Genomic DNA, 27,184 nt, shown 5'->3' on the forward strand with positions numbered 1-27,184 from the left:
CCTTCAGATAAGGCCTTAAAGCACTTGAAATTGATGGTCAGGCCCACCCAGGATACTCTCATAGATTAACTTAAGGTTGACTGATTAGGGACTTTAATCACATATGCAGAATTCCTTTATCACAACACCTAGATTAACATTTGATGAAATACTCCAGAGAAGGTGTGTGTATGGTATAAAGTGGCCACTGACTGCTGCTGTCCTTCAATTCTTGAGAGAGATCATCACCTTTAGTCCACTCTAAATGTAAACAAATTAGAAAGAATTCTGGAAGCTGAAATTCAGCTCTGCCAAATTCATATATCAAAAAGTCATCACACCTATAAATTCCTTGTCTTCACTGTAAGCTAAATTTGAGTTAGGATTTTCTATTTTTGCTGTTTAGTGGCTAAGGCATGTCTGACTCTTTGTGACCCCATGGGCTGTAGCCTGCCAGGCTCCTGTGTCCATGGGATTTGCCAGGCAAGAATACTGGAATGAGTTACCCTTTCCTTTTCTAGGGGATCTTCCCAATCCAGGGATTGAACCCTTGTCAGCTTGGCAGGCAGATTCTCTACTGTTGAGCCACCAGATTACTCCTTGGAATGAAAGGCTCCTGACTCAGTGGCCATTTATTGAGTAGCTTGCACATATTTTCTCCCTTAATCCTGACACGTACACCAATGAGATAAGTATTATTTACAATTCTGGAGACTGAGGCTCAGAGAGGTTAAGAAATCATTCAGACACAGAGCTCCAAATAAGGTGTTTTTCTACTGCCAAAGCTACAATATAATCTTTGCCAAAAGGAGCCATCCTGGTTGATATATGAATTCCTTGTACAGTTTGGAAGCTGACTTAAGCAAAAAAAAAAAAAAATAGTTTTTGGCTAAAAAGAGGTCCAAAGCTAAAGTACTTTATTCAGCTGATGACAGAACAAGGCCAAACCACAGATTTTATCTTTATGACCCAATGCCTGGCCCAGATATATTTGGCTGATGCAATCAACTGATTTGATTTTTTTCTGTTGTTATATTTGTGTCTGATTTTGGGGGGAGATAATTTTTTAAGGTTTTAACGGGAGACCTCTTCCTATGTGAAATAACTTAGATCTTAAACTCTGCTTCAAATACCAGTTGTGGTCACAATGTCAAGCAGAAAAATCCCTTGCAAGAGGGATTAAGAAGAAAGAGGAAGCACAAATATCAGGACTGAAAGAGGAGACATCATCACAGATTTCACAGACATTAAAAAGACAATAAAAGGATATTATGAATAATTTTATCCTAGCAAATTCAACAGTTTAGATGAAATGGACAAATTCCTTGAAAACAGACACAGTGGGTGAGATGTTTGAGTTGGGATTCCAGGGAGCTGAACCTCCTAACTGCCAAACCCCATAGGTAATTTTGAGGCCTTCCTTGGTCCTTCCATGGCATTTGACACTGCTGACCACTCCTCCTTAAAAATCTTCCTCTTTGACTTCCATGAAACATTCCTAGTGTTTCTTCTTTAAAACCTCCTCCTTCCTCCTTCCTTTCTGCTTAATTTCAGTAACTTCTGATGGCTCTCCTAGGCCTTCCACTGTTTTACTCCATGTCTGTTTTACTCCACAGGGCTTTAACTGTTATTCATACGCTGATAGCTCCCAAAGCTGCAGCCCAAATTGCTTTACTGAGCCTCACAATGACTGACAGTCAAGACAGCTGGTTATTTAATCAGCAGGTGCCCACCATTCCTTGGCTGCCCTCAGTCCTTCACACTCAACTTTTCCTTTTGGTCTGTTAATGAAAACTATCCCTGCCTTGTTCCCCATAGTGGGAGGTCAGGAAGAGGTTCCCCTCTCATGAGACCTAATTTTACACAGTCAAGTGAAAAAAAAAAGAACCTCAACCAACCAAACAACAACAACAACAAACAAAATAAAAAAACTTCACAACCTGAAAGTTGAGTTACGTTGTATTAGGGGACTTTCCTGAGGACTAAAGCCTAGGAAATAGCCTCTCAGATAACTCTGAAGAACTGTTCCAAAGAGGTAAGGAAGGAGCAATGATATATAGGATTTTTTGCGAAATAAATAAGTGTAGTTGAATATCAAAAGATTATGGCAAATCACAAAAACAGGCATCTGGAGTTAATAATGGAGTTAGTAATTTTAGTGCTTATCTATGTATGGAAGATGCAAGAGTCTGGGCTCGTTGAAATTATTCCCTTGTTATGCATCTTAACTACCCAGGGCCAGTATCTCGCTTTTTCTTGATCCTGAACCCTCAGGGCGCACCATCAGGTGGCTGCAGTAGCTGACCACTTGATGGAGATCAGAGTTTGTTGTTGACTGAAATGGCAGGCAACATTTTTTTTTTTTGTCCACAACCTCCTAGAATCCATCCTCCACACTGTTGACTGAGCAGTCCTTCCAACAAACCATATCTCATTTGTTACTATTGTTGTTTAGTTGCTAAGTCGTGTCCGACTCTTTGGTCTGTAGCACGCCAGGCTTTCCTATCCTTCACTATCTCCTGGAGTTTATTCAAACTCATCTCCACTGAGTCAGTGATGCTATATAACCATCTCACCCTCTGCTGCTCCCTTCTCCTTCTACCCTCAATCTTTCCCAGCATCGGAGTTTTTTCCAATGAGTCAGCTCTTCGTATTAGGTGGCCAAAGTATTGGAGCTTCAGCTTCAGCAACAGTCCTTCTAATGAATATTCAGGGTTGATTTCCTTTAGGATGGACTGTTCTGATCTCCTTGCTGTCCAAGGGACTCTCAAGAGTCTTCTCCAGCACCACAGTTCTAAAGCATCAATTCTTTGGCACTCAGCCTTCTTTATAGTCCAACTCTCACATCCATACATGACTACTGGAAAAACCAAAGCTTTGACTAGACAGACCTTCGTCAGCATATCTCATTAGGATGGTTTTAAAATCAGGGCTCAAATTCTTGACGTTACTCCGTTGAGAGGTGGGGTGTCCTCCATTTGAATCTAAGCAAGTTTGTGACAGCCTCGACTAATAGAGCCCACAGAACTGACGCTGTATGACTTCTGATGTTAGGGCAGAAGGTTCATGCAGCTTCCTCTGGTCCTGCCATGGCCTCTCTGGGGAAGTTTCCTCTCAGAAACCAGCCTGCACATTGTGAAAAGTCCAAGTCATGAAGAAAGGTCCTGTGTAGGGGCTCTACAGAACAATCCCAGCGGAGCCAGCTGTCAAGTTATCCCAGTCAAGATATCAGAGTTGAGGATCCCTTTGGAAGTGGATCCTTTAGCCACAGCTATTCCAGCTGTCCCTGTTTGAGTCCTCTCAGCTCCAGACATATTTTAAAGCAATGAAGACCTGTCTCAGCTGTGTTCTGTCCAATCTGACCCAAAGAATCTGTCATCTTAATAGCTATGTCTGGGGGTAGTTTGTTACATAGTAACTGTAATACTCAGGTCATGCCACATGCCTGCTTAGAATGTTGCACTGATTCCATACAATCCAAATTGTTCCCAGATCATTACTTAGTTCTTGCCCATCCCACCACCACCATCTCCAGCCCCAGCCCACATCAGTCCTAGTCCTGCCATACTTCTATTTCTGGACTGGTCCTACAAGTCTAGGTTTCCATGCCTTTGTACATGCTGTTGCTCTATCTATATATCTTTCTGATATCCAGATATTAAGCACATCATTTAGAAAATTGGAAGATGTAAATCCATTTCTCTCCCTGAAATCCTTTCAGTCGCCCTAAAACCATTTAGGTACTCCGTGAAAGAATGTTCAGAGAATGCTTACTTAACCTCTCTGTGTATCCATGGCCCCACTGGTAAAATGGGGTAATGAATAATATAGGATAGAGTGTGGTAAGGCTTAAATGAGTTAAAATGTGTAAAGTGCTTAGTGGCTGGCACAGTGCTTGGATAAACTGTGTTTATTTAAAATAAAATAAATGTCCTGCAAGCAATTAACTGCAGTCATTTTGCAAGTCTCATTCACTATCACCTTCTTTGGGAGACCTTCTGATGCCTCCCCTCTCTAGCTGGTTTCACAGATGGGTCCATGTTCTCTCAGCACTTTCTGCTTACTGCAGCCACAGCACTCATCACCATCTATAATTCTGTCCTTGTAGTTGTTAGTATCTGTCAGTTCATCTATTAGACCCTTGAAGTCAGGGGCTGGGTTTTACCTCTCTCCAGAATCCACGTCATATTAGACCTCTGATAAACTCATATTAAACTGAATATTGATTTGAATCACAGTAACTCAAGCCCATAAAAGGCTTGATGAGTTCTTTTGAGTCATACAGGTAGTTACTGGTCAGAGGTAAGTATTTCAGTTTTGTTTACTTATGACTGCCAGGCCTAACTAGTTACTAGTATGTGCTCACTAGTATCACCACTATCCCCTGCTGACCATCTACTTTTAAAATTATTCTATTCAGGGACTTCCCTGGTGGTGGTCCAGTGGCTAACACTCCTCCTTCCCAATGCAGGGGACCCGGGTTCCCTCCCTGGTCAGAGAACTAGAGTCCACATTCCACAACTTAAGATCCGCTCCACCAGCCCTCCCCACCACCCCTCCCAACCCCCACTCTCCCCCTCATCCACGCCCACTGCAACTAAGACCTGCCCCAACCAAACAAATATTTTTTAAAAATAAAATAAAATAATTTAATTCAGATACCCCCAAAATAATACACGGTTTTTTAGTATCCTTCCCCAGAGTCTCTGGGCTGTTTGGGGATTATTCAATCACCATTTTTCCTGGAGAAAGAGGGTTGTTGGGAAGGAAGTGGGTTTGCATCCTTCCCATTATTCAGACGATTTGCTGAATATCAGGATAATTCTGATGTCTTGAATCCCTCCCTAACGTAAGTAGCGGTTGCTTTCATCCCTTCACTTTTTCCAAGTGTGGAGGTGAAGGCGGCGTTATTCAGAAAATCTGATTAAATACGGGGCCTCCTGTTGACCGCTTGCACTCGGCTGGCCAAATCCTTCTGCTTCTACCAACTGCGGCATCATCAACAGCAGAGGGCGCTGTGTCTTCGTTGGCTTCTTCACCAGGCCAGCTCACAAAAACCCCAGGTTTTCCCCAGTACTGCTCGGGGACAGTTCCCAACAGCCCCCCTTCCGAGCAACAGGCTCATTTCTTTTAGTTTTCGCGTCTCTCTCTCTCTCTCTCTCTGTGTGTGTGTGTGTAAGGAAGGGTTCCATTTTAACTAGCTTCATGGAGACCTGTTTGAATAGCTGGGTCTCCTGCTTTCAGCCCGATCGATCCTAAAATCGCTTTTTCACTGACTTGAAATCCATTCAAATCAGAATGAATTTAAAGCACAGGAGGCAGCAGTCGCGGCGCGTTCCTTGCCTCCATCTCCCTAGCGTTAAAACGCAACCTCCAGATTAGAAGACTCAGTCTCGAAGCCTTTCCCCTCGGTGCGAGCCAAACGCACGCGCCCAATTCACTGTCCCCGGCGGAAGTCCCCGCCCGGTTCACCTGTCTGGGGCGTGAGAGGTGTGTCCGTGCCTCCCAGTATCTGGACAGCCAGCTCCCTCCGCGGTCCTTTTCTGCTGGCTTCCCTCTGCCCAGGTTTGTAAGTGGTATTTGGGGGGCGGGGGGATGTGGGGGAGCGGAAGGGAGGGCGGGGAAGGGGCCTCGCGGGGAGGGGCGTCGGAGCGCTGTCACCGGGTGTCACGCCGCCCTCCCCGCCCCTCCGCCGGGGGTGTGGGAGCGCAGCCGAGCGCGCGGCAGAGGGCCGGGCGCGTGGGGACGCGGGCGTGCGGGGTTCCGGGCGAGCCGCGCCGCACCCGGAGCGCGCTGGCCGCCTGAGCTCGGCGCGGATCCCAGGGCCCGGAAAGCCGCCCGCCACCCGCCCCCTGTGCATTGGGCGGCAGCCCCGGCCGCGGCAGCCGGGCTCCCGGGGAGGGGAGCTCGCCCGGCCATGGAGCCTTCGCACAAGGACGCCGAGACGGCGGCGGCGGCGGCGGCCGTGGCGGCGGCGGAGCGGGGGGCGTCCTCGTCCAGCGGGGTGGTGGTGCAAGTCCGCGAGAAGAAGGGCCCCCTGCGCGCCGCCATCCCCTACATGCCCTTCCCGGTGGCCGTCATCTGCCTCTTCCTCAACACTTTCGTGCCGGGACTGGGTAAGACGCGACGGCCGCGACCCCTTGCGCCCCGGGCCCCGGGAGCTGAGGGCGGCAGCGGAGGGGTTAGGGAGGGACCCTCGGGCCGCGCCCACGGGCTGCAAGTGCCGCGCCGGCGCTCCTAGCGCCCTCTGGCAGGTGGCAGAAGCGCGTGGAGGGGGCGCCCGGAGGGAGGAGCAGGGCTCCCTGACACGCCTTTCACCTCCGACCTGGGAGCCAGGTGATCCGGCCTCGAGGAGCCAGAAACTTTGACGGGAATGTTGGAGTCTGCTCGCAAGCCGCCCGGGCGGCTCTCTCGGCCCCGCTAATCCTGCCTCTTCTCTCCGCCGCGCGCGCCCTCCCACGAGCTCCATCCTCCGAGGGGCGCGGGGCCCCAGCAAGACCAGCGTTGGGGCCGCGGGTGGGGATGACCAAGCTCCTGGGCATTGGAGAAGTCTGGTCGAGCTGGGGGAAAAAGGGAGATGAGTTGGGACAGAAGACACCCCTCAGCCCCGCCTGCCTTCGCGCGGTGAGGGGCGTGTGGGGGCGAGAGCTCTTTAGCCAGTCTCCTCCACCGCCTTCCGGCGTCCTGGCGATTCCAACAGCACCCCCGCAGGACACAGAAGCGAAGGGGGACGATTTTATTAGTTTAGATGCCTGTGGCTTTGAACCGCACTTGGCCAGAGCTGACCCCATAACTACCCCCCCCCCCCCCATCGCTTCCGTTCCTGAGAACGTGGAGCGCCCGCGGGTGTCGGACTTTGGCGGCCTGGACGGTCTCTGATGGCACCAGTGTCCCAGATTTTAAAACAGAGGCCCATCACAGAGATAGGAGTGCCCAGTGGGGGCATAAAGGGAGGAAATGCGAAGTTTTCTTGACCCTCCCTCTCCTAACCCCACACCCAAATCTTGTCTGCATCCCCTCCCCGCTCACACCCAGCTTGCCAACTTGGCACCGGCTGTTCTTCCGAGCTAAGAGCACCCCACCCTCCAATTCCGCGCGGGACTGGAGAGGCAGGCACCTCTGTGCCCAGGAGAAAAGCTTGCCGCTGCAAGGCTCCAAGTTCCCAAGAACAGAGGTCAGCTAGAAGTGGCTTTCTGTTTTGCTTTGGCCTTTCTCACGGCCCCGCTCTTAACCAGCTTTGCAGGGGTTTCTGGGGTGCTGATAGCCAAGATCACACCCACCAACGCAGGTCGGGTTCACTTTCCCCTTCCTGCTCATCTTTCTGCCCCCGAGGGGGGAGGTGGGGGGGATGCTGCTGGAGAAGTCTATGTGTCTGAGCAGACGGCTAGGTGGCCTTCAGTTGGGAGTCCGCTTGTGGCTGCCTTCAGCAGCCTGGTTGGTGGCATCAGGCCGGCTGTCTGTGCACGTGCAGACCCTGTGAGAAGGGAAGCCGAGGCTAATTTAGCTGTGTCAGAAATTCCCACCTGCTGGAGTGAAAAACACACTGCCAGTCCATCTCTCTGGGGATGTGAAGATCACTGGCAGGGATGTGTCTTGATTCTCCTTTTCTTTAAGTGGTGAGGTAAATGCCATCTTATGGTCTTTGAGGAAAGAAGCCCATTGGTGCCAGGTGGGCAGAGCTACATCGAGTCTCTGCTGGGTCAGGCCACAGCCCTGTTCATCTGGGCACCTCCTGGGTCTGCCTGACTAGGTCCCCTTCCCACCCTTAGACCCGCTGCCACACCCCCTGCCCTCCTGCCAACTCCTCCCCCTTTTCCCCCAGTTTTTCTCTCTTTACATAGGTGGCTGGGTGATAAAAAAAAAACCTTACCTACCAATGCAGGAGGCACAGTAGATGAGGTTCCATCCCTGGGTTGGAAAGATACCCTGGAGGAGGAAATGGCAACCCACTCCAGTATTCTTGACTAGAGAATCCCATGGACAGAGGACCCTGGCCGGCTACGGTCCAGAGGATCACAGTCAGACATGACTGAGCATGCATGCCCGTGCCCTTGATAACATTTTATTGCTGTTATTGTTAGATCAGAATCCTATGGGATTTTTGTAAGAAACCTTTCTAAGAAGCCAGAATAAAAGAAAGAGAGAGAGAGAGAGAGAAAGCAAACTACAAAAGTAATAAAACAGGCTGAGGTGAGCCATGGGTACACAGACTTCTGAATTTTCAGTGACTGAAAATCCAGGCATTTTATTGTTTTGTATTGGCTGTCGTTGTACAACTGACTGGGTGCATGGGCCCCTGACCCCCACCCCCACCCCACACTGAAGGGAGTTCTTGATCTTTGCTGGTATTTCTCATCTGTCAGTCAGGGATGCCTCTCCCTCCGGGATGCTGGGAGGATAAAATGAGATTACATAAAGCTCTGGGGCTGGCCATTAGAGAGTGTTCTGGAGACCGTGGGTCCCTCTTGCTCTTTGACCCTCTGCAGAGCTGAGCACTGGTCCCATCTCTGGTGTATGGGGGTGGGGTGCCCTCTGGGACCTTTCTTCTGAGTATTTATTGACCTCTCTGCTTCCCTTGGCCTGCAGTGGAATCCTGGACAACAAAACAGCACAGGCAAAATCTCCCTCCAACTGACCCTGTTGGGGTTTGAATGTCCCCAGCACTTAGAAAAATTTCCCTTAGCTCAGATCCACTTCTCCAGGTCCTCCAGCTTATCTGATGCTCTTGTGAAAACTGAATATTCATGTCTGGCCCTGCCCTTTGAGGAAATGAAGCTTCTTTTAATCTGTTCACTCTTTCATTCGACAAACACAGAGCACCCACTGCGTGCCTGGCACTGGGGATGTGATGATGAATAAATCAGTCAAGATGTCATAGATTGTTGAGGAAGACTGATGCAAACGTTGTTTAAATTTGTTGTTGCTATAATGGCAGCAGGAACAGTATTTGGGCAGTAATTGATTCTTCCAGGGCTGGGATGGGGGTTCAGAGGATGCCTCCCAGAAGGAGTAGTATTAGGTTAGACCGTGCTAAGAGTTTCCATCATGTGGCTCCAAGCACTTGCCATCCTCACATCACTCCTGCTCTCTGGAAACTGGTAGCAGCATGGGTCCGAAGAGCTCTTCTTTTTTCTGGAAACTTCCTTGACTGCAAGTGTTCTCCTCATTCGCAAATGGGATGGGTGTGCCAGTGCTGGGCTGAATGAAGGCACCATTTTTCTCTGACAGCATTTCAGGTTCATCCAGTCTGCAGGACCCACCATGGAGAAGCCCAGTCCTTACAATTTCCTGGTGCTGCCTTGGTCCAAGCAGAAGGACTGTTGGGGTAACATACCATTAGAGGGATGTTTCCTCTCTTGGGGAGTCAATGGGAAGGGGAAGTGATTTATGGTCATTCTGGATCCTCATTGGAACAATACAAAATGAATTTGAAAAGTGGATGATGGTAGTTTCCTGTTCAGTGAAACTCTCCTAACAAAGACCATGGCTAATACTTTCATAGTCCAACAGGTATGGCATTTATAAGTATACACAATTGCTCATACATGTAGTGGAAGTTCACTGTTATGCCCCACAGTGGCCAAAGGGTTTATCTATTTGTTTATGAGAAAAACTATACTTTCATATTTGAAAATTGTTTCTATCTTGATTGACTTGGTGAAATGAAAATGTTGATAACTCTGTGGCAGGGAAAGTGGGACAGAGGAGAATTTTCACTGTCTGTTAACTATTCCATCAGGTTAATGTTGGCTATTAATCTACTGTTGAATATTCATAAATAATTAATCCCCCCCTAATATATTGCCTGCTCTTTGGTACTCAGCTAAGATCTCCTTTTCCTGGTCAGCACGTCACAGGCTGGCTCAGCTTCTCTCTCTTTCCTTTAAGTCTGAGCCTGATGATGAGTCATGCCCTGCCTTGTGGCATCTTTTGTATTGTTACCTTTTTATTACTGTTACAAGAGTTTATTCTTTGTCTATCCAAGTAGATTGTAAGTTCCTTAGAGCAAGAACCATTTAAAGTCTCTCCTTGATATAGTATACTATTTATAGAATGCACACTGACCAACCAGAATTATATTCCTTGCATAGGCATTAGAGATCGTCTGGTCCAAGGCCTTTATTTTATATAGAAGTGAGGCAGTCCCAAGAGTGAAAGAACCAAGGAAGTTTACATCCTAGTCAATCTTTTTAAGGAAATCATTTGAGGATGTATCTCAGCAAAACAAGAGAGTAAACCAAAAAAGAAGGTATGAGATCCAGGGAAGAGTGTATCCAACTGAGAGCAGCCGTGAAAAGCAGCCCAGGATAAAATTGTTCAGCAAGCCTGGAGGGCAGTCCATCTTCATTGCTGTAGGAGAGCAGAAGGCTCCAGGAATGAGGTTTCTGAGGAAGATGGGAGAAGGGGACATTCCACAGAGTAGAGTGTATCATTGGTACACTGTCAGAGATTAAAGTGGTGATACAAAACAGAAAGCAAGAAAAACAGAAGGCAATTAGTAACTGCAGGAAAGACAAAAAGCTATGTAAAAGTATTAAGATCTCCAAGTGAAGCAACCTACCCAATTACATCAGGAAGTCAGTAGGCTTCAAAAAGAACAGAAGATTCCAAACACAAAATGAGAAAGAGTTTGAGGATATTAGGGATATGATGTAGAAGGCAGATGTTTCTTCTATCAACAATTTAAAAAAAAGAAAAAAATAACAACTTTGGGAAAAACAAAAAAACACTGTATTAAAGGTATAGCTTAAATAGGAAGCAAATCAAACTGTGACCTGGTTTTAGGCAAGTGGTGGAATATAAGAAAGGCTCTTTTAAGTGCATAGAGTCTGTCTGTGAACAGTGGTGCACAATATGGGTCTCTTTGATTCTGTAGTGAAGAGTATTTGCTTAGTCATAATGGTATAAATGCATCTCAGTGGTTTTTAACTTCTAAAACCAACCACAGGCAAAGCCCTGAAGGCTACTTAATAATAGCTATAAAGGTGGATGTAACATTTTTTCCCTTGGCAATATAAAGTTTAAAAAAAAAAACAGCTTATAGAAATTGACAGGTAAACTGTGATAGAATAAATTGTTATTTCCATTTACCCACTGAAAGATAAGCTGTGACTTTATAGATAAGCTATAACCAACCTAGACAGCGTATTAAAAAGCAGAGACATTACTTTACCAACAAAGGTCCATCTAGTCAAAGCTATGGTTTTTCCATTAGTCATGTATGGATGTGAGAGTTGGACTATATAGAAAGCTGAGCGCTGAAAAATTAATGCTTTAGAACTGTGGTGTTGGAGAAGACTGTTGAGAGTCCCTTGGGCTGCAAGGAGATCCAACCACTCAATCCTAAAGGAAATCGGTCCTAAATATTCAATGGAAGGACTGATGCTGAAGCTGAAACTCCAGTGCTTTGACCACCTGATATGAAGAACTGACTCATTGGAAAAGACCTTGATGCTGGGAAAGATTGAAGGTGGGAGGAGAAGGGGATAACAGAGGATGAGATGGTTGGACAGCATCACCGACTCAACGGACGTGAATTCGAGTAGGCTCTGGGAACTGGTGATGGAGAAGGAAGCCTGCCATGCTGCAGTCCATGGGGTCGCAAAGAGTTGGACAAAACTGAGCGACTGAACTGAAAGATGATGTCACATACCCACTTAATGCCATGATTCCTGTGGGAGGAGACTATTTCCTTCCCTGCCCAATGTTATCAGGCCTGGCCATGTGACTCACTTTGGCCAACTGAGTGAGTGGAAGTGACATATGCTGGGCCTGAGCAGACATTTTCAGAGGCATTGTGAGGTTCTGCCATTGTTCTTTTCTTTCTCTCATGAGAATGGCAGGTCTCAGATGTGCTCTTCTACCTGGTTCTCAGAATAAAGAAGACAGCAGAAGCAGGGCATGACCTGTCACATGAGTGAGAAATAAACCTGAGTCACTGAGATTTTTCTGCTGTTGTGTTAGTGTTGTTATTTCCCAACACAACCTACCACAACTGACTAATGTGTAGAGGGTAGGGTAGAGGTATGAATACTCTCATAGGAAGTAAGTGATCAAGACATGCTGTCTGAAGTTGATAGACCAAGAAATAAAGGCTACCAAGGAAATCAGCAGATGCACTGAAATAGTAATGTATCAGGACAATGGGGTCATGTTGGGATAAGAGTGGAAAGGAATAAGGAATGATAAAAGTAAGCTAGCTCTCACACATCATAGCAGAAAGTCAATAAATGACATCTATAGTTGATAAGACAGAAAACGCAATACAAGCATACTTTGGAGATTAGGAAAACACCAGAAGTGTTGCCACTCTTTCTGATATCATCAATCTTCTTTTGTTGAATGACTCATTCTTAGCACATATACATACTGAAATTGTCTCTCATCTTTTAAAAATAGGCTCTCTTGATCCTACCCTTACCTCTGCCCATTGCCCACCTCTCTGTTCCCCTTTATGGTGCAGTTCCCTGGAAGGTTGTCTAAATTTGTTGTCATCAATCCCCCTTCAACCCACTCTAAGCATGTTTTTACCTCCATCACTTGCCTAAACTGTGCTTATCAGGATCACCAGTCTCCTCCAAATTTGCTGAATCCAGTGGTCATTTCTGTCTTCATCTTCCCACACTTTGCAGTTGCATAGGACACAATTGCTCACTCCCTCCTTGAAAACACTGTCTTTACTTGGCTTCTGGAACACAACATTCCCTAGTTGTCTTTATACCTTGTGAATCCGTCTCCATTTCCTTTGCTCATCTCATCAGCTTTTAAACTTGGGAGATCCCCAGGCACTCAATCTTCTTGATCTTGATTTTCTCTTTGATCTTGTTCTCTTTTCCACCCCCACTCACCCCTCTGATGTTCTCGCTCAGTCTCCTGGCTTCAAATTAAATCCTCATGATGATAACTCCCAGATCCAGATCTCCAGCTCAGACTCTCCCCTGACCTCCAGACTCTTATATCCACCTGACTTCTTCTCAACATCTCTCCTTGGAAACCAAAGGGCATCATAGACTTAACTGATCCAAAACAAGCCTTCTGATTTTCTTCCCCAAATCTGCTTCTCCCTCATCTTTCCCCGTCTCAGCAATGGCATCCTTCCAGTAGCTCAGGCCAGAGTCTGGGATTCATCCTTGACTCCTCTTTTTCTCATACCCCACGCCCAGTCTGTCAGGAAATACTTGGCTCTGCTTTCAAAATATAGTCAGTATCTGATCATTTCTGCCTACCTTGTGGCTGCCTTGCTGGGCCAGTCCTCCATCTTCTCCGGAATGCAATGGCCTCTTAATGGGCTGCTTGCCTTTACTGACCTTGTTCATAGTCTGTCCTCAATACGGCAGTAAGAGCGATCCTTTTAAAAATCCAAGTGAATCAGATCCTGTCACTTGGAAACCCTCCAGTGGTTCTCATATCATTCAAGTAAAAGCTCATGTCCTTGTCATGAGCCATCAGACCCTAGGCCAGAAATTTTCAAAAGAAATGCAACATGAGCCACAAGTATAATCTAAAATTTTCTAGTACCTATATTATAAAAAAGAAAAAGGTGAAATTATTAGTATACTGTACTTAACTGAGTGTATCCAAAATTTTATCCTTCAATGCATATCAATATAAAAATTATTGACAAGATATTTTATGCTTCTTTTTTTTGTGTACTAGGTTTTCAAAAATCTGTTGTGAATTTTACACTGGCATTGAATCTCAGTTTGGACTAACCCCATTCAAGTGCCTACTAGCCACGGTGGCCGTCATATTGGATAACACAGCACCATTGTGGTGTGGGGGACAGCCTCTCTCCCACTGTCTTTCTGATTTCATCTCTCCTTCTTGCTTACTGTACTCCAGCCCACTGGCCTCTTCATTATTTCCCGACTACGTCGGAAGCATCTTCTCACCTCAAGGCTTTTGCATTTGTTGGAGTACTTGTTCTACAGACATCTATGTGGATTCCTTGTTCATATCCTCTATCTTTGCTCAAATGTCACCAGCTCACTGAGGCCTGTATTGGTTTGTTCGGGCTGCCATGACACATACCATGGACCGGGTGGCTTAAAGAAGAGAAACTGTCAAAGATCAAGGTGTTAGCAGCATTGGTTTCTCCTGAGTTATCTCTCCGTGGCTTGTAGGTGACCACTTTTTCTGTGTGTCTTCACAGGATCTTCCTTTTGTGTGTCTTTGTGTCCACATCTCTCTTCTTACAAGGATACCAGTCATATTGAGTTAGAGCCCATCCTAAAAACCTCAATTTCAGTTATTTACCTCTTTAAAGACCTTATCTCCAAACACAGTCACGTTCAGAGGTACTGGGAGTTAGGACTTCAGAGGGGACACAGTTTAGCCCATAACACCTTCCAGATGATCTTAAAAGTGTGGCTTTCTCTGTCCTCCCCAGACTTCCTTTCTTTGGCGAGTTTGTGTTCCTTAAGAGCACTGTCCCTATCAAACATCTCAGCTGGAGCACAGACCTGCCAACAGCAGGAGGGGCATGCTGTAGAAGGCACCGAGTCAGTTCTCCTCTGCTCGGCACGCTCCTGGGTCTACACTTGAGTCTAACACAAACTTCCTCAGGATCACCTGCTGACTGACCATGTCTGCTCCCCACAGCAGCTCCGATTCTTGCAACATCTCAGAAGAAACGTGGATGCAATTCATGTTGTTGAACCTGACCTGGTCACTCCTCAAAGTGTCACTGCCCAGGCTTTGACCCCACCCACGAAGGGATATGTCCCACAGGAGACTCGCTGAACAGGTGTCACTTGACACAGTGACTTTTATACATTGGCTTGTAAGCGGTCCTGCAATGTACAGGTCAAGGGGAAGGGTAAATGCAGCGGGTGACCTGGAGGGCACTGGACTAAGTCACATCTCTAGTGCGTCAGATTCACAAAGCCCCAGGGAGTTAGGAGGCCCCAGAGCTAGATCTGGTTCTTCATGTGTGTGTAGTTCCGAGCCCCTTCCTGTCTGAGCCTGTTTCCCCATCTGTGAAATGGAAATAACCCCTACTCAACCATCTCACAAGGCTATTGTGTGCTATTTAACCACAAAGCATTCCATGGTCAGAAAGGGGGTTATCACTACCAGTTAACATGAACAAAATTTCCTTTGTTTCCAAGATCAGTCCTGGAGTTTTCCTCTCAGTGTCATTAGGGCGGGCAGCCGAGCCCTAAGCAGGGCAGGCTTTATCAACCTCTGGTCCCATGTAGCTCAGAGCCAAGACCTGGGACCTCCTGCTGGGCCCTGCCGATCTCACACACTTGACATGCTGGAGGCGAGGGAGGAACAGTGCCTGGCCTCTAGGGCTTGGTTTACTATTTCTGAGAAGGTTCTGCATTATAACCCCCAAATCCTGGGCCTCTGCGAGGCACATGTCTCTGAGGACAACTTTACCATTTGCTAAAAGGCTGTGGGAGCATCAGGTTGGTGTGTGAGTGTGCATGCAAGTGTGCGCACACACACAGGCACACACACAAATACCCCATAAGTTTTACCTGATTATCTTACGATAAAAGTTGGGCAGTTCTTAGGTTTGTGCTTAAACTTCCCAGTTCATGAGTCCAAGGAAACCATTCATTCATCTTAGAGGCCATATTGGTGGTTTGTAGCCTTGAAACCCCATCACCTGGGCAAGAGGTAGGCTTGGCCTTGGGAGAGTGTATTTTTATTGAAGTATAGTAGATTTATAATATTATATTAGTTTCAGGTATGCAAAATAGTGATTCAGCATATTTATAGATTATACTCCATTTAAAGTTATTGCAAAGTCTTGGCTGTATTCCCTGTGCTGTACAATACATCCTTGTAGCTTATTTTATACATAGTAGTTTGTATCTTTTAATCCCCTACCCCTGTCTTGCTCCTCTGCCTTTCCCTCTCTCCACTGATAACCACTAGTTTGTTCCCTCTGTGTTTCTGTTTTGTTATGTTCATTTCTTTTTTTAGATTTCACATATAAGTGATAATGTTACAGTATTTATCGTTGACATTTCATTAAGCATAATAACCTTCAGGTCAATCCACACTGTTGAAAATGACAGAATTTCATTTTTAAAATTAACTTTATTGAAGTATAATTGATTTACAATGTTGTGTGAATTTCTGCTGTACAGAAAAATGATTCACATTCTTTTCCATTATGGTTTATCAGAAGATACTGAATATAGTTCTCTGAGCTATACAGTAGGACCTTGCTGTTTATCCATCCTATATTTAATAGTTTGTATCTGCTAATCCCAAACTCCCAATCCTGTGCACACCCCCCATGAAACCACAAGTCTGTTCTCTGTCTGGTGGATATGTTTGATAGATATGTTCATTTGTGTTGTATTTTAGATTCCACATATTAGTGATATCATACAGTATTTGTTGTTCTCTTTCTTACCTACTTCGCTTAGTATGATAATCTCTAGGTCCATCCATGTTGCTGCAAATGGCATATTTCATTCTTTTCTCATGGCTGAGTAATATTCCATCGTATATACATACCACATCTTCTTCATCCATTTGTCTGGTGATGGATACTTATATGCGTTTATTTTATTAAAGGTCTTAAGTTCATTGAATAAGTCATTTTTCTTGAAAAGAATAAAATGACATGAGACTAGGGCTGTCCTAGAACCTGGAATGTGTAGGGTCCATGGCCAGGCCTTCTGTAGGCTTTGATCTTTACTGAATGAGTTTAACCCTGAAGCCGAGAATGATTTGGTGTTTGCGGAGAAGAGCCTGTCACTTGTCCTGAAACTTCAATAAAGAAAATGGTCCACCTTTCCCAGGGTCAGAAAGCTTTAGGGCCATCTGACCACTTCAGTTTACAGAGGACAGGCCTCCTCCAGGACCCAAGGCTTTTACCCACAATCTCACATCACTTTACCCAGCCCCAGGCCTTCCTGCCCACCTTGGTGCCTGGCGCATGCGCGCGTGTGTGTATGTGTGTGTGTGTGTGTGAGCTCACATGTGTGCTCAGTTGTGTCCAACTCTTTGCAACCCCATGGACTATAACCTGCTAGACTCCTTTGTCTATGGAATTTTCCAGGCAAGAATACTAGAGTGGGTTGTCATTTCCTTCTCCAGGAGATCTCAACCCAGGGATCGAACACACGTCTCCAGAGTCTCCTGCATCGGCAGACATTCTTTACCACTGTACCACCTGGGAAGCCCTATACTAGAGGGTTAATTACTTATTTGTCAAATTAAACGAGTGTGCAGGTATTATAAAGACTGATGAGGGCTGCAAGGGACAACACGTGACTCGTCAGTGACCACATCCAGTCCCATCACCCAGAGTCCCTTCTTCTCACTGCCCCAGCCTTTCCCCCTCATAAGCTTTACTGAGATATAGCTACATACTGTAAATATCACTTTCAGCATGGGCAGCTCAGTGCTTTTTTAGCAAATTCAGAGCCTCTTGCTCCTTTCCCTGTCCTGCCTTCCAGTCTCACCATTTGGCCACTTTCTGTTTAGAACCTTGGAAGCTTCCTGTGACAGGAACACCTTCAGGCAGGTGCTTCTGAGGAAGGGAGATTGTTGGGGCACCTTTTGGTCATGACTGCCTCCACGTTCTGCTAGTCAGGGATCCGCGTCTCAGAACGCGAGGCCCAGATGGGCGAGACGCCAGCCACCTGGAGGCTTCCGGAACAAACATTGTTTGGGAGGTTTTCATGTTTTATTTTCTGTTTTGTTTTAAAAAGAAACATCTCACCAAGAAGGAAAACTTTCTCAGTGAAAACACAAAAACACCACACCGGTGGTAGAAGTTGAAACGTGGGCCGTTTCTGAGGTGGAAATGTCCCCTCTTCCTGAGGACACATGGGCTCTGGCCCTGGTCGTGGATGTTGCACGGGCCTGAGAAGAGTCACCCTTCAGCCAGGCGGCAGAAAGGCACGCCCATAGCACCTCAGATGGATGTGGGTCTTCCTGGGCTACAGCCCAGTGCGCCTATGGTTTTAATAGAATTTCTATGTTAGCAGATGAAGCCCATCTCTGCCCATAGCTCAGCTCTGCCCATTTCCTTCTGCTTCTCTGAAACCTGCAATAGCTCTCTATTGTCCACGGACTAAGTTCACATTCCACCTTGGACTCACCAGGATTCAACAAACTTCACTTCGTCTTTCCCTCCCTTTAATTTAGTCAAACTGAACCACATGGTTTTATGGTGCCCCTCTGTACCCCTGCCTGGAGCATCCTCCCACACCATCAGGTCTAAATCCTGCCCACCTCCCAGGCCCATCTCCAATGCCCTGCTCTTCCAAGCCCTTCTTGACCATTCCCATGTGGGGTGCTCCTCCTTCCTGGGACTGTCAGGGCATTTAGGACATTTCTCTTGTTTCCCTTAAATTCTGTTCTTCTGTTGTCTTAACCTTTGTACCTGAATCATCTCCCTGAAGGGTGGGGCCATGCTGTATCGCCTTCCACCTCCCACAGCACCTGGCAGGGTCCTGTAGGCACTTGTCGGAGGGGAGATGTGTGTGCGGCTGACTTCTGGGTGTGAGGTGGGGTCGAGAGCACATCCTCACTCCCTTAACCTGGTAAGTGTGTCCCTTTCCCAAGGGACACGGGCGTTCATGTCAGTTCTTAGCCTTCCTGGCTCAGAAGGAAGGGATTTAGTTCCCAGGTCTGAGACGGGACTAGAGGAGGGCTGTGCCACAGCAAGTGTGTCTCTTGAGGGTCCTAGGTGTTCAGCTACTTAGGAGAGGGATGTGGGGCAGAGGCAGGATGCTGGCCTCCCCATCACTGGGCCAGAGGGCTTGCTCTGGCAGATTCATTGAGGACAGCCACCATGGGACTGGGATGAGCCTGGTCAGCAGCCAACGATGGCTACGTGTAGGTGGGGAGGGAGGGGGGAGCAGGGGAGGCAATTAATCTTAGTAAACCATTTTAATAAAGATTTGTTTGGGCAATAGCCATCAAATTAAATCTAGGGGGATATTTTGATGAGAAGCAGGATATCTGCATGATCTTAGAGTGTTTCTCTACAGAGTGCTTCTTAATTGCAAGAGGAAGAATCATACAGTGGAGAAACCAGACAGCCTCTTAGCTGGGTGAACAAAATAACATTACCTGGACCTTGAAAACCTGCTAGATGAAAGAAGCCAGTCACAAAGGACCGTACACTATGTGATTCCATTTGTATGATATGTCCAGAATAGGCCAATCCGTAGAGACAGGAAATAGTTGTGGGGGAGGAGTGATGTGGTTGGGAGGTCAGGGGCAATAATTGGTAATGAGTATAGGGTTTCTTTTGGGAGTGACAAAAACGTTCTAAAATTGATCAGTGGTGGTGGTGACACCATCTGAATATGCTGAAAGCCATTGCATGATTAAATAAGTGAATGCCACGGCATGTGACTTATATCTCCATAAAGCTATTTAAAAAACTAGCATCATCAAGGATGGACAGACAGACATTGCATGCCTCTGGACGTGATATCCTGAGAGGGACGCAACATTACTTTTGTGGCATTCTAACCAGGGGTGCATAATACTAAATCTATTCATGAGGAAATATCAGATAAGCCCCAAATTGAGGGACATTCTACAAAATACCTGTCATGTGGTATTTCACAATATCATCACTGTGAAAGATTAAAGGATACAAAAAAGCATGATCATTAAGTATAAGGTATAATTTTAAGGGTATTGGATTCTGTATTGGAGGGAAAAAGAATACCAATAAGGACATTACTGGGACAATTGACAAAATTGGAATATGGACTGTAGATTAGAAAAAAACATTGTATCCATATTATGTTTCCTAAAATTGGTAACAGTGCTGTGGAAACCTAAGAGAATACTTTGTCTTTGGAAACACACTAAAGTATTAAGGAATAAAAAACCATGATGTATGCAGCCTGTTTACAAATGGTTCAGAAAAAAAGATAATAATATGTAAAGATAAAGAGAGAGAAGGACAAAACAAATCTAGTCCAGTGTTAAAAAACTGGTAATCTGGGTAAAGGGGAGACAAGATTTTTCTGTATTATTCTTGAAACTTTTATGTTAGGTTTGAAAGTATTTTAAAATAAGAAGTTAAAAATTACACAGTTCAAAGTCGAACGTTCTGAACTCATATAGTTTGGGTATAGCAGCTGCACCTAAAGCCAGGTGGCTACACCCAGTGTGAGTGCTTTCCTTCACTTGAGGTCTACCAGCTCTGCCTCAGTCAGGGACCACCTGGGGCCATGGGGAAAAAAGTCATGGTACGAGGTGGCCTTGGCTTGCAGGCCCCAGACCCCCAAGAGGGATTTTCTCAGGAATGCCAAACATTAAAACCCCAAGGTGGTGCAGAAGCTTACTGCAGCCATTTGGAAGTGTGAGTCATTCCTCTGCTCTGTCAGCACATCAATCAGGAAATACAGGCTTGGTTATAATGAAGCGAGTTTCTGGGGAGGCTGGGGCCGGTGGGCAGGCACAACTGGCCTGCCCAGCAGTGGCTGGTTGAGACTGACCGGCTGCCTTCCCAGCCTTCCCTGGGGGCCCGTCAGGCATCTGAGTGCTTCAGCCGGAGCTGGAGTAGGTCCCAATGCTGCAGAGCTATTTTGGAGAAGTCTTTCTGGTATTGGTAATTCCTCTTTTTGACATCTCAGTGTGAAGTCCAAGAATCACTTGTGGATCTCAAAGAAACCAGCCTCAAGCCAACAATCAATGATTGCACCACGCTAGAAGGGCATGGGAGAGCCGCCCTTCGCCCTTCAGCCTGGGCTGCTCTGAGAGGTCATATGGATTGAACGTAGAAGTGGAATCTTTCCAGGGATCGCGCTGTGGCCTGACTCAGGAGGAGAAAAGTAAACATAACCATCTTAGGCCCTACAGCTGGGGTTCTGTGGTTCAAGGCAGAAAGCGGGACAGTGGCTGATGTACGAAAATTCCCAGGTTGGGCGTGGTCAGGTTTCCAAGGTCTGGGGCCTCAGTGCCTGTGGTCTCTGGACTCTTGAGTCCATTCTGAGGAGAGGTGCCTCACCCTGGGGCTTGGGAATCGGTTTGGGGTAAAGAAAAGCAAAGAAAAGCCATGACCTTCGCAAGATGCCTGATTGCTTGGGCCCACACTTGGGTGGGATGGCTGTGTGTTTTATTTTCCCTGCCGGCTTCTCCTCTGAGCTTAATGCAGAACCTCCCACAAGGTACTATCAGTGTTCCTGCGTGGGTTCCCCTGAGGACTAAGAGCTGGTCTGCCCTGTGCCAGGATGTAAGGACTTGGAGGTAGACTCACACATTCCTTAAAGGAAGACCCAGGAAGGAAGGAGTGAGCAGTTACATCTCCCCAGGGCTGTTTGCATCCCATCGTTTCATATTCTGCATGGAGTCCGTCACCCACCACCCCTAGGCGTCAGGGCATTGGCACCACCACCAACCATGGGGGAGATGCACCTGGTTTTTAGTGTAAGTCTGAAGAGGGTGAACACAGACTGGAGGGGGAGGATAGGGTTGACAGGTAGAATATGCATTAAAATTGAGAATTTATTTACTCTTTTGGACTAGCTGGCCTACCCATCACTCAAACTTTGGGTTTTTTTTTTTTTTTTGCAGGTTAACCAACTTTAATGGGATCAAAACATTATACAATAAAATTTATATACATTCACACACACAAAAAAATCTTTCAACTTTTTTTTGGAATTGTATAAAGCAAGCAGTGGGGAGTAAATCCTTGTGGAGATTATTCTTGGAGTTGGAACCAGAGATTTTAGTATTTTGGTCTTTTCACTTCAACTCCATCGGCTTCCATCTTCTTCCTCTTCTCAATGATCGCACTAATCTTTTTCCACTGGCGATCAAGCTCTGCTTTGTCATTGGTTTCCTTGAAGCGCCTGGTTTTCCGCCCTTCAGACATCTTGATGCCATACTGGAATGCAGCTTTGGGCAAAGCCTCCTTGTTGTTCATATACTCGCTGTATTCCTCCTGGGTGTCAAAGTCCCAGCGGCCTAAAGGACCTTTCTTGTTACCCTGGTCCATTTTGCTATAATCCACCTCCTCATCACTGTCCACAGCCATGTCATCCATCGTGGCTGGATAGCACTCAGCATAGCTATTGGACATGCCAAAGAAATCTCCCAGCTGCTTCTTGTCCTCTGGCTTCTTCAGCGATTCAGTGCCTTCCCAGCCAGCAGATCCAGCAAACTTTTCATTGATGGACTTGATCAACTCCTTGGCAGATCCGGGTCCTTTGTCAACATCCATGGGCTCATCGTCCACTTTTGGCTTCTCAAAGTAGCTGTGCCTCTTCTTCTCTTCTTCTCGTTCTCGGTCCCGCTCCCGCTCTCGGTCTCGTTCTCGCTCCCGCTCTCTGTCACGGTCTCTCTCTCTCTCCCGATCACGCTCCCGTTCCCGGTATCTCTCCCGCTCCTTGTCTCGAGGAGTCTTGGTTGTGGAGGGCACATAATCCCCAATATCTTCAAATATATTCATGTCAGCTTCCGGGGGTTTCTTCTCTTCCATTTTCCCTTTATCTTTCTTTTTGAGCTTCTTGTTGCGGGTACCCTGCCTCAGATAGGAAAGGATCTGGGTGAGCTTACTGATGACAATGTCATTTGTAGTCAGTGTGGTCTGGGCCTCCATGGTGGGGCAATCAGCTTTGCTGCGGATAAGAGTAGTGGGGATGTCTGTGTCGGCGTACTCATCATCCAGGTCTACCACATAGGCCATGCGGCCTGGAAGAAACAACTCATTCCGCTCATATGCTTTGCTCTTGAAGAGCATGCGGTAAACATTTCGGCCCAAACGTGTTTTAAATTCAATTTTATTTTCAGGATCCTCATCTTTCTTAGTTTCCTTCTGGGGCTTTTCCATCATTTCTTCCTCCTCTTTCTCTTTGCTGGCAATTTCAGCTCGTACCTTTTGAAGCAGAGCAAAATCCAAGCCTTTCACCAAATGGGTATGTTCCATGTCACCACCCAAGAATTTAGACTCCTGGATCAACTGTCTTCTTTTCTCTGCAGCTGATTTGTCCGCCTCAGCAGTGGGGCCCACAGCCCTGTAGTTAGCTGTGGTGCTAATCAGTTCCGTTTCCTCATAATCTTTGTTCACGCCATCCCGTCGTTCCTTGGCACGGTCCCGGTACTTCTCTGCTAGTTCTCTCTCTCTTTCAATTTCTTGCTGGCGAAGCTTGGCATAATAACTTTTCTTTTTTCTCCTTCGTGCAGCTGGATCTTCATCCTCATTGTACTCCCTTGGCATTTCATGGTGACGTGACTTAGAGGGTGGTGCAGAGGTAGGTGCAGCCCTTGGGGTCATGAGAAGTTTCCTGAAGTCTTCATTAGTGAGTTTTGATTGGTGGAAGGAGTGAGGATCGTCCACATCGTGGCCATCTGGAGCCAAGGGGTTAGAGAACGGCTCGCTATCTCGCTCCGGCATTTCGTCCGCGGTGTTTCAACCCCAACAACCACCGAGGATCCGGTAACAACACAGACGCTACGGGAACTTCCCCAAACTTTGGGTTTTTTAATCTATCACATGCCGACATAGTCAAAGCTGTGGTTTTTCCAGTAGTCATGTATAGATGTAAGAGTTGGATCGTAAAGAAGACAGTGCTGAAGAATTGATTATTTCAAACTGTGGTATTGGAGAAGACTCTTGAGAGTCCCTTGGACTGCAAGGACATCCAATCAGTCAATCCTAAGGAACGTCAACCCTGAATATTCATTGGAAGGACTGATGCTGAAGCTGAAGCTCCAATATTTGGCCACCTGATGCGAAGAACCAACTCATTGGAAAAGACCCTGATGCTGGGAGAGATTGAAGGCAAAAGGAGAAGGGGGAGGCAGAGGACGAGATGGTTAGATGGCATCACTGACTCAATAGACATGAATTTGAGCAAACTCTGAGAGATAGTGGAAGACAGAGGAGCCTGGTATGCTGCAGTTCATGGGGTCACAGAGTCAGACATGACTTAGCGATTGAACACCAACAAACCTATCACATGGCTTAGTCTTGTCTCCTCATCTACTCCTCTCTTGTGTCCCCTGGAGTGTGGCCCAGCCCACAGCATGGAGCAGGATCCCAGCCACACCTGCTGGCTGATAATGAGCTGGGAAGGAGCATGGCCCCTGCCAGGCTGCGATCCCAAATCCTGGCTTCTGGTTCCAGATCTGTGTAACAGCACCCTTGGCCCAATGGTGTTCCCCCCACCCCCACCACCATGGGCCCCACTTTGTACTCATCCAAAGGAAAGTGATTATTGTTCTTGCCTCCTTGTTTGTGCCAAGATAGTTAATGAAATAAGATTAAGCTCCCACGACCATGTCCCTGTCAGTCAGGAAGTGAATGGGGGCTCTGTTCCAGCAGCCTGTCTGGCTCATCTCACTCCTGCCACCTGGCTCATCTCCTGCTTTCATGCTCGGGGGGCCTGAGTGAGGCTTGCCCTTGCCGAGGTGGGCAGGAGAGGAGGCTGCCCCCTCCTCTTCCCCCACCCGCCACCCATTCTCCACCCATCCCTGACCTGGAGGCTGACCTCCATGTGACCTCACCTGCTCAGGTGTGTCGGCCAATGGGAGGCACTGGCAGGGGTCAGGGGAAGAGAGCAGTTGGGTGTTGGCCCTTCCAGCGCCTTCTGGCTTGGCTGTGACCGCAGCTTCAGTCCAGCACTCCCTCTGCCTGTACCCAGCCCTCTCCAGACTCAGAGAACACCCCGCTTCTGCTCCTTCTGTTGCACAACAGCAGCATTTCACTCTCCCTGTTGGTCCTCCTGGTCCTGCCCAGACCTCCGTCAATGGGCCCTGACCCCAACTGGCAGAGACCCCCACCTGGGCCGTGGGAACCTGAGCCACCAGCTTGGCACCACTACCGCCTCTGTCCACACCCCGCTCCCCCCACAGCCCAGTTTTGCTAAGAAGTTGGTTCCTGACACAGTCTTCCTCCTGGAAGCTCTGGAACAGCCAGTACACGAAGCCAGAAAAGCGTGGGCGTCCAGCTTCCAAATGGCTCTCGTGCTTGTGAGATGCCACATTCCTGAGAGTGTCGGGGGAGGGCGTGGGCCAGGGAGGGGGTGTTGACACGGTGCTGAGTGGCACCCCCACCCCCCACCCCAGGGCCAGGAATCTGCCTTCCATGTTTTCCTTTATGGGTTTTCATCAACAGACACCAGTCCCAGTTCCTCCCTGGACAGTCGCGGACCCTGGCTCAGAGATCTCTGGGCTGCCCCGCCTTCCCCAGCAGCAGAAGCCACGGTTCTACCTTCCCCTCACCCCCACCTCCCATCCCTCCCCACCCTCGGTCCCCTCCGCAGACTCTGATTGCTGGAAGCATCATCGCTGCCTTGGGAACCACCACCCTCCTTCACCCTGGAGCCTGTTGGCCACTCAGCCCACTCTCTCTCTCTCCCTCTTTCCCTGATGTGAGTCTGAATACTGTCCGCCTTTTAAGAACTAGCTCCCCATTCACAAGCAACTTTTTACTGTTTCTCCGTCTTTATGATCTCTTTGGAAGATGCAGCGTCGGGCCAGGCTGTTGGAACAGCTATTCTACCTTACTGTCCTGTGTCCTGTGAGAGTTGCTCAGTCATGTCCGACTGTTTGTGACCTCATGGACGGGTAGCCCACCAGGTTCCTCTGTCCGTGGAATTCTCCAGGCCAGAATACTGGAGCGGGTATCGGTTCCCTTCTCCACCTTTCGCTTCCGGCTATAAGTGGAAGACACGGAGAGCAAATCATCACTTGAATCCAGTGTGTGTTCTGCTCTGGAGGACCCATCATTTTGCTTTTTGCACCGCCCCCCACTCACAATTTCATTTGTCTATCCCTGCTCCCCTCCACCACACTTTGGAGGATGAGACCAGCTAAAGAAAGAAGTTGTCAGGTACATGGTTTGATTGTTCTTCCTCCACTCTCAAAAAGAACCTCCACTGTTTGAGTTGTTAAAACCCTCAACGATTCCTTGTTATGAGAAGAGTCATCAAAATACGCCTATTGCGTTTTAAGTCTTTACAAAAGTCACCAAAAATTAATGCATCATCTACTTAAAAGGATCCCCTTTGATAGCCATACCAATTACATTTTTAAAAAGAAAAAAGGTTTTGGTTGGATACCTCTGAATCTGGTTTCTTTTTTTCCCTCCTCCTCTGTGATTTGTGTGCAGACTTTTGAGAAGCAGGTTTTATAATAGAGATTCAGCCAGGCTAAATCACAGCAGCAGAAGCTTATGCAACTGTTAAAAACCTATGAGTTAAAAATGGAATAGTCTTGCAGAGTGGGGAAGGTAATAATATCAATGATGTGAAAATAGAAAGTAAGAAATTAGTATTTCAGCAATTCAGATCTGTTTCCCATATTTTTCTGCACCAGAAGATCTTGGTGTTATTTTCTAGAATATATCCAAGGTGCAACCTCTTATTAGAAAAATCAAACTTAGCTCTCACAGATCCAACCCTCTGTCCTCAGTTAATCCAAGATCAGGAGCACTTTTTACAGACATTCGGCCATCATGTCACAAAACACAGTTGGTATTTGTTAGAATCTGTGTGTTCACTAATGCCCATAAATGAACAGATTTTAGATTTTTATGAGTGGGTTTTGTTAATTTGCTATTTTAAAAATACTTGTGAGACCTTTACAGTTGCCATGGCGATATAATTTCCATAAACATGATTTTTGTGGAGATTTTTGCACATTGAAGGCTGAGGTTGATATGGCTGGGGGAAAGTAGGAGGTGAATTTGGCAGCCACCCGTGGCTGCTGCCTCAAATGCTACAAATCTGATTCCAAGAATCCATGTGATGGCAGAGACCTGGGTCTCTAAACAATGCAATTGACTTGAGAGGCTTCTGGGAAGTGGACGTGGTTAGCGGAAAAGCAGGCCAGTCTGCTCTCCAGATGAAACCAGTGCAGCGCTGGACTGTGGTCATGGTCTCCACTGGTTAATGGTCCTGTCCGGGTCGTGCTGACCTGCAGTCTCTCTAAATGTGGATTTCATGAAACCTTTAAGAACTGGACACTCTGGAGCTGCCCAAAGAATGGTGAAGAGCCTGAGGGCTCTTTTATTCCTTTTATAAAATCAGATTTGTTAAAAATAAAAAATCCCATTTAATGCACAGTACTGTTAAAATGCTGAAGTCTGTAATGGAAAATAATAGAAAGCCAAAACAAAGCAATATTCCTGTTAAACAAAAGAAGAACATATTGAACCAGAAATAGTTTTATAGTCATCTTGAACACTAGCAGTTAAGGAAAAGCAGATTTAATTAGAAGAAGAGGTAGAGGGTCCCAGTGGCACCCAACTTTTTAC

General features: G+C 46.8%; 2 protein-coding genes across 2 annotated transcripts in view; one reads left to right on the top strand and one right to left on the bottom strand.

Moving 5' to 3' along the window:
- The first annotated feature begins 5,780 nt into the window (after nt 1-5,780).
- The window catches only part of STUM (stum, mechanosensory transduction mediator homolog), a 58,952-nt gene continuing 37,548 nt past the window's right edge, over nt 5,781-27,184 (top strand). Inside the window, exon 1 of the mRNA XM_061160169.1 lies at nt 5,781-6,095. Within this exon, the coding sequence (XP_061016152.1) occupies nt 5,897-6,095 (199 nt within the window). The 5' untranslated portion in view covers nt 5,781-5,896. The remainder of the gene's footprint in view (nt 6,096-27,184) is intronic.
- On the bottom strand, nt 21,563-23,388 carry LOC133069075 (protein Red). The gene has a single exon (XM_061160168.1). The coding sequence runs from the start codon at nt 23,318-23,320 to the stop codon at nt 21,653-21,655; it is 1,668 nt and encodes a 555-aa protein (XP_061016151.1). The 5' UTR covers nt 23,321-23,388; the 3' UTR covers nt 21,563-21,652.

Source organism: Dama dama, chromosome 14 (genome assembly GCF_033118175.1).
Source record: "Dama dama isolate Ldn47 chromosome 14, ASM3311817v1, whole genome shotgun sequence".
Taxonomy (NCBI): Eukaryota; Metazoa; Chordata; class Mammalia; order Artiodactyla; family Cervidae; genus Dama; species Dama dama.

What these genes read in the sequence shown, in the direction of transcription:
- LOC133069075 (XM_061160168.1), bottom strand. Translation starts at nt 23,320, where the DNA reads ATGCCGGAGCGAGATAGCGAGCCGTTCTCTAACCCCTTGGCTCCAGAT.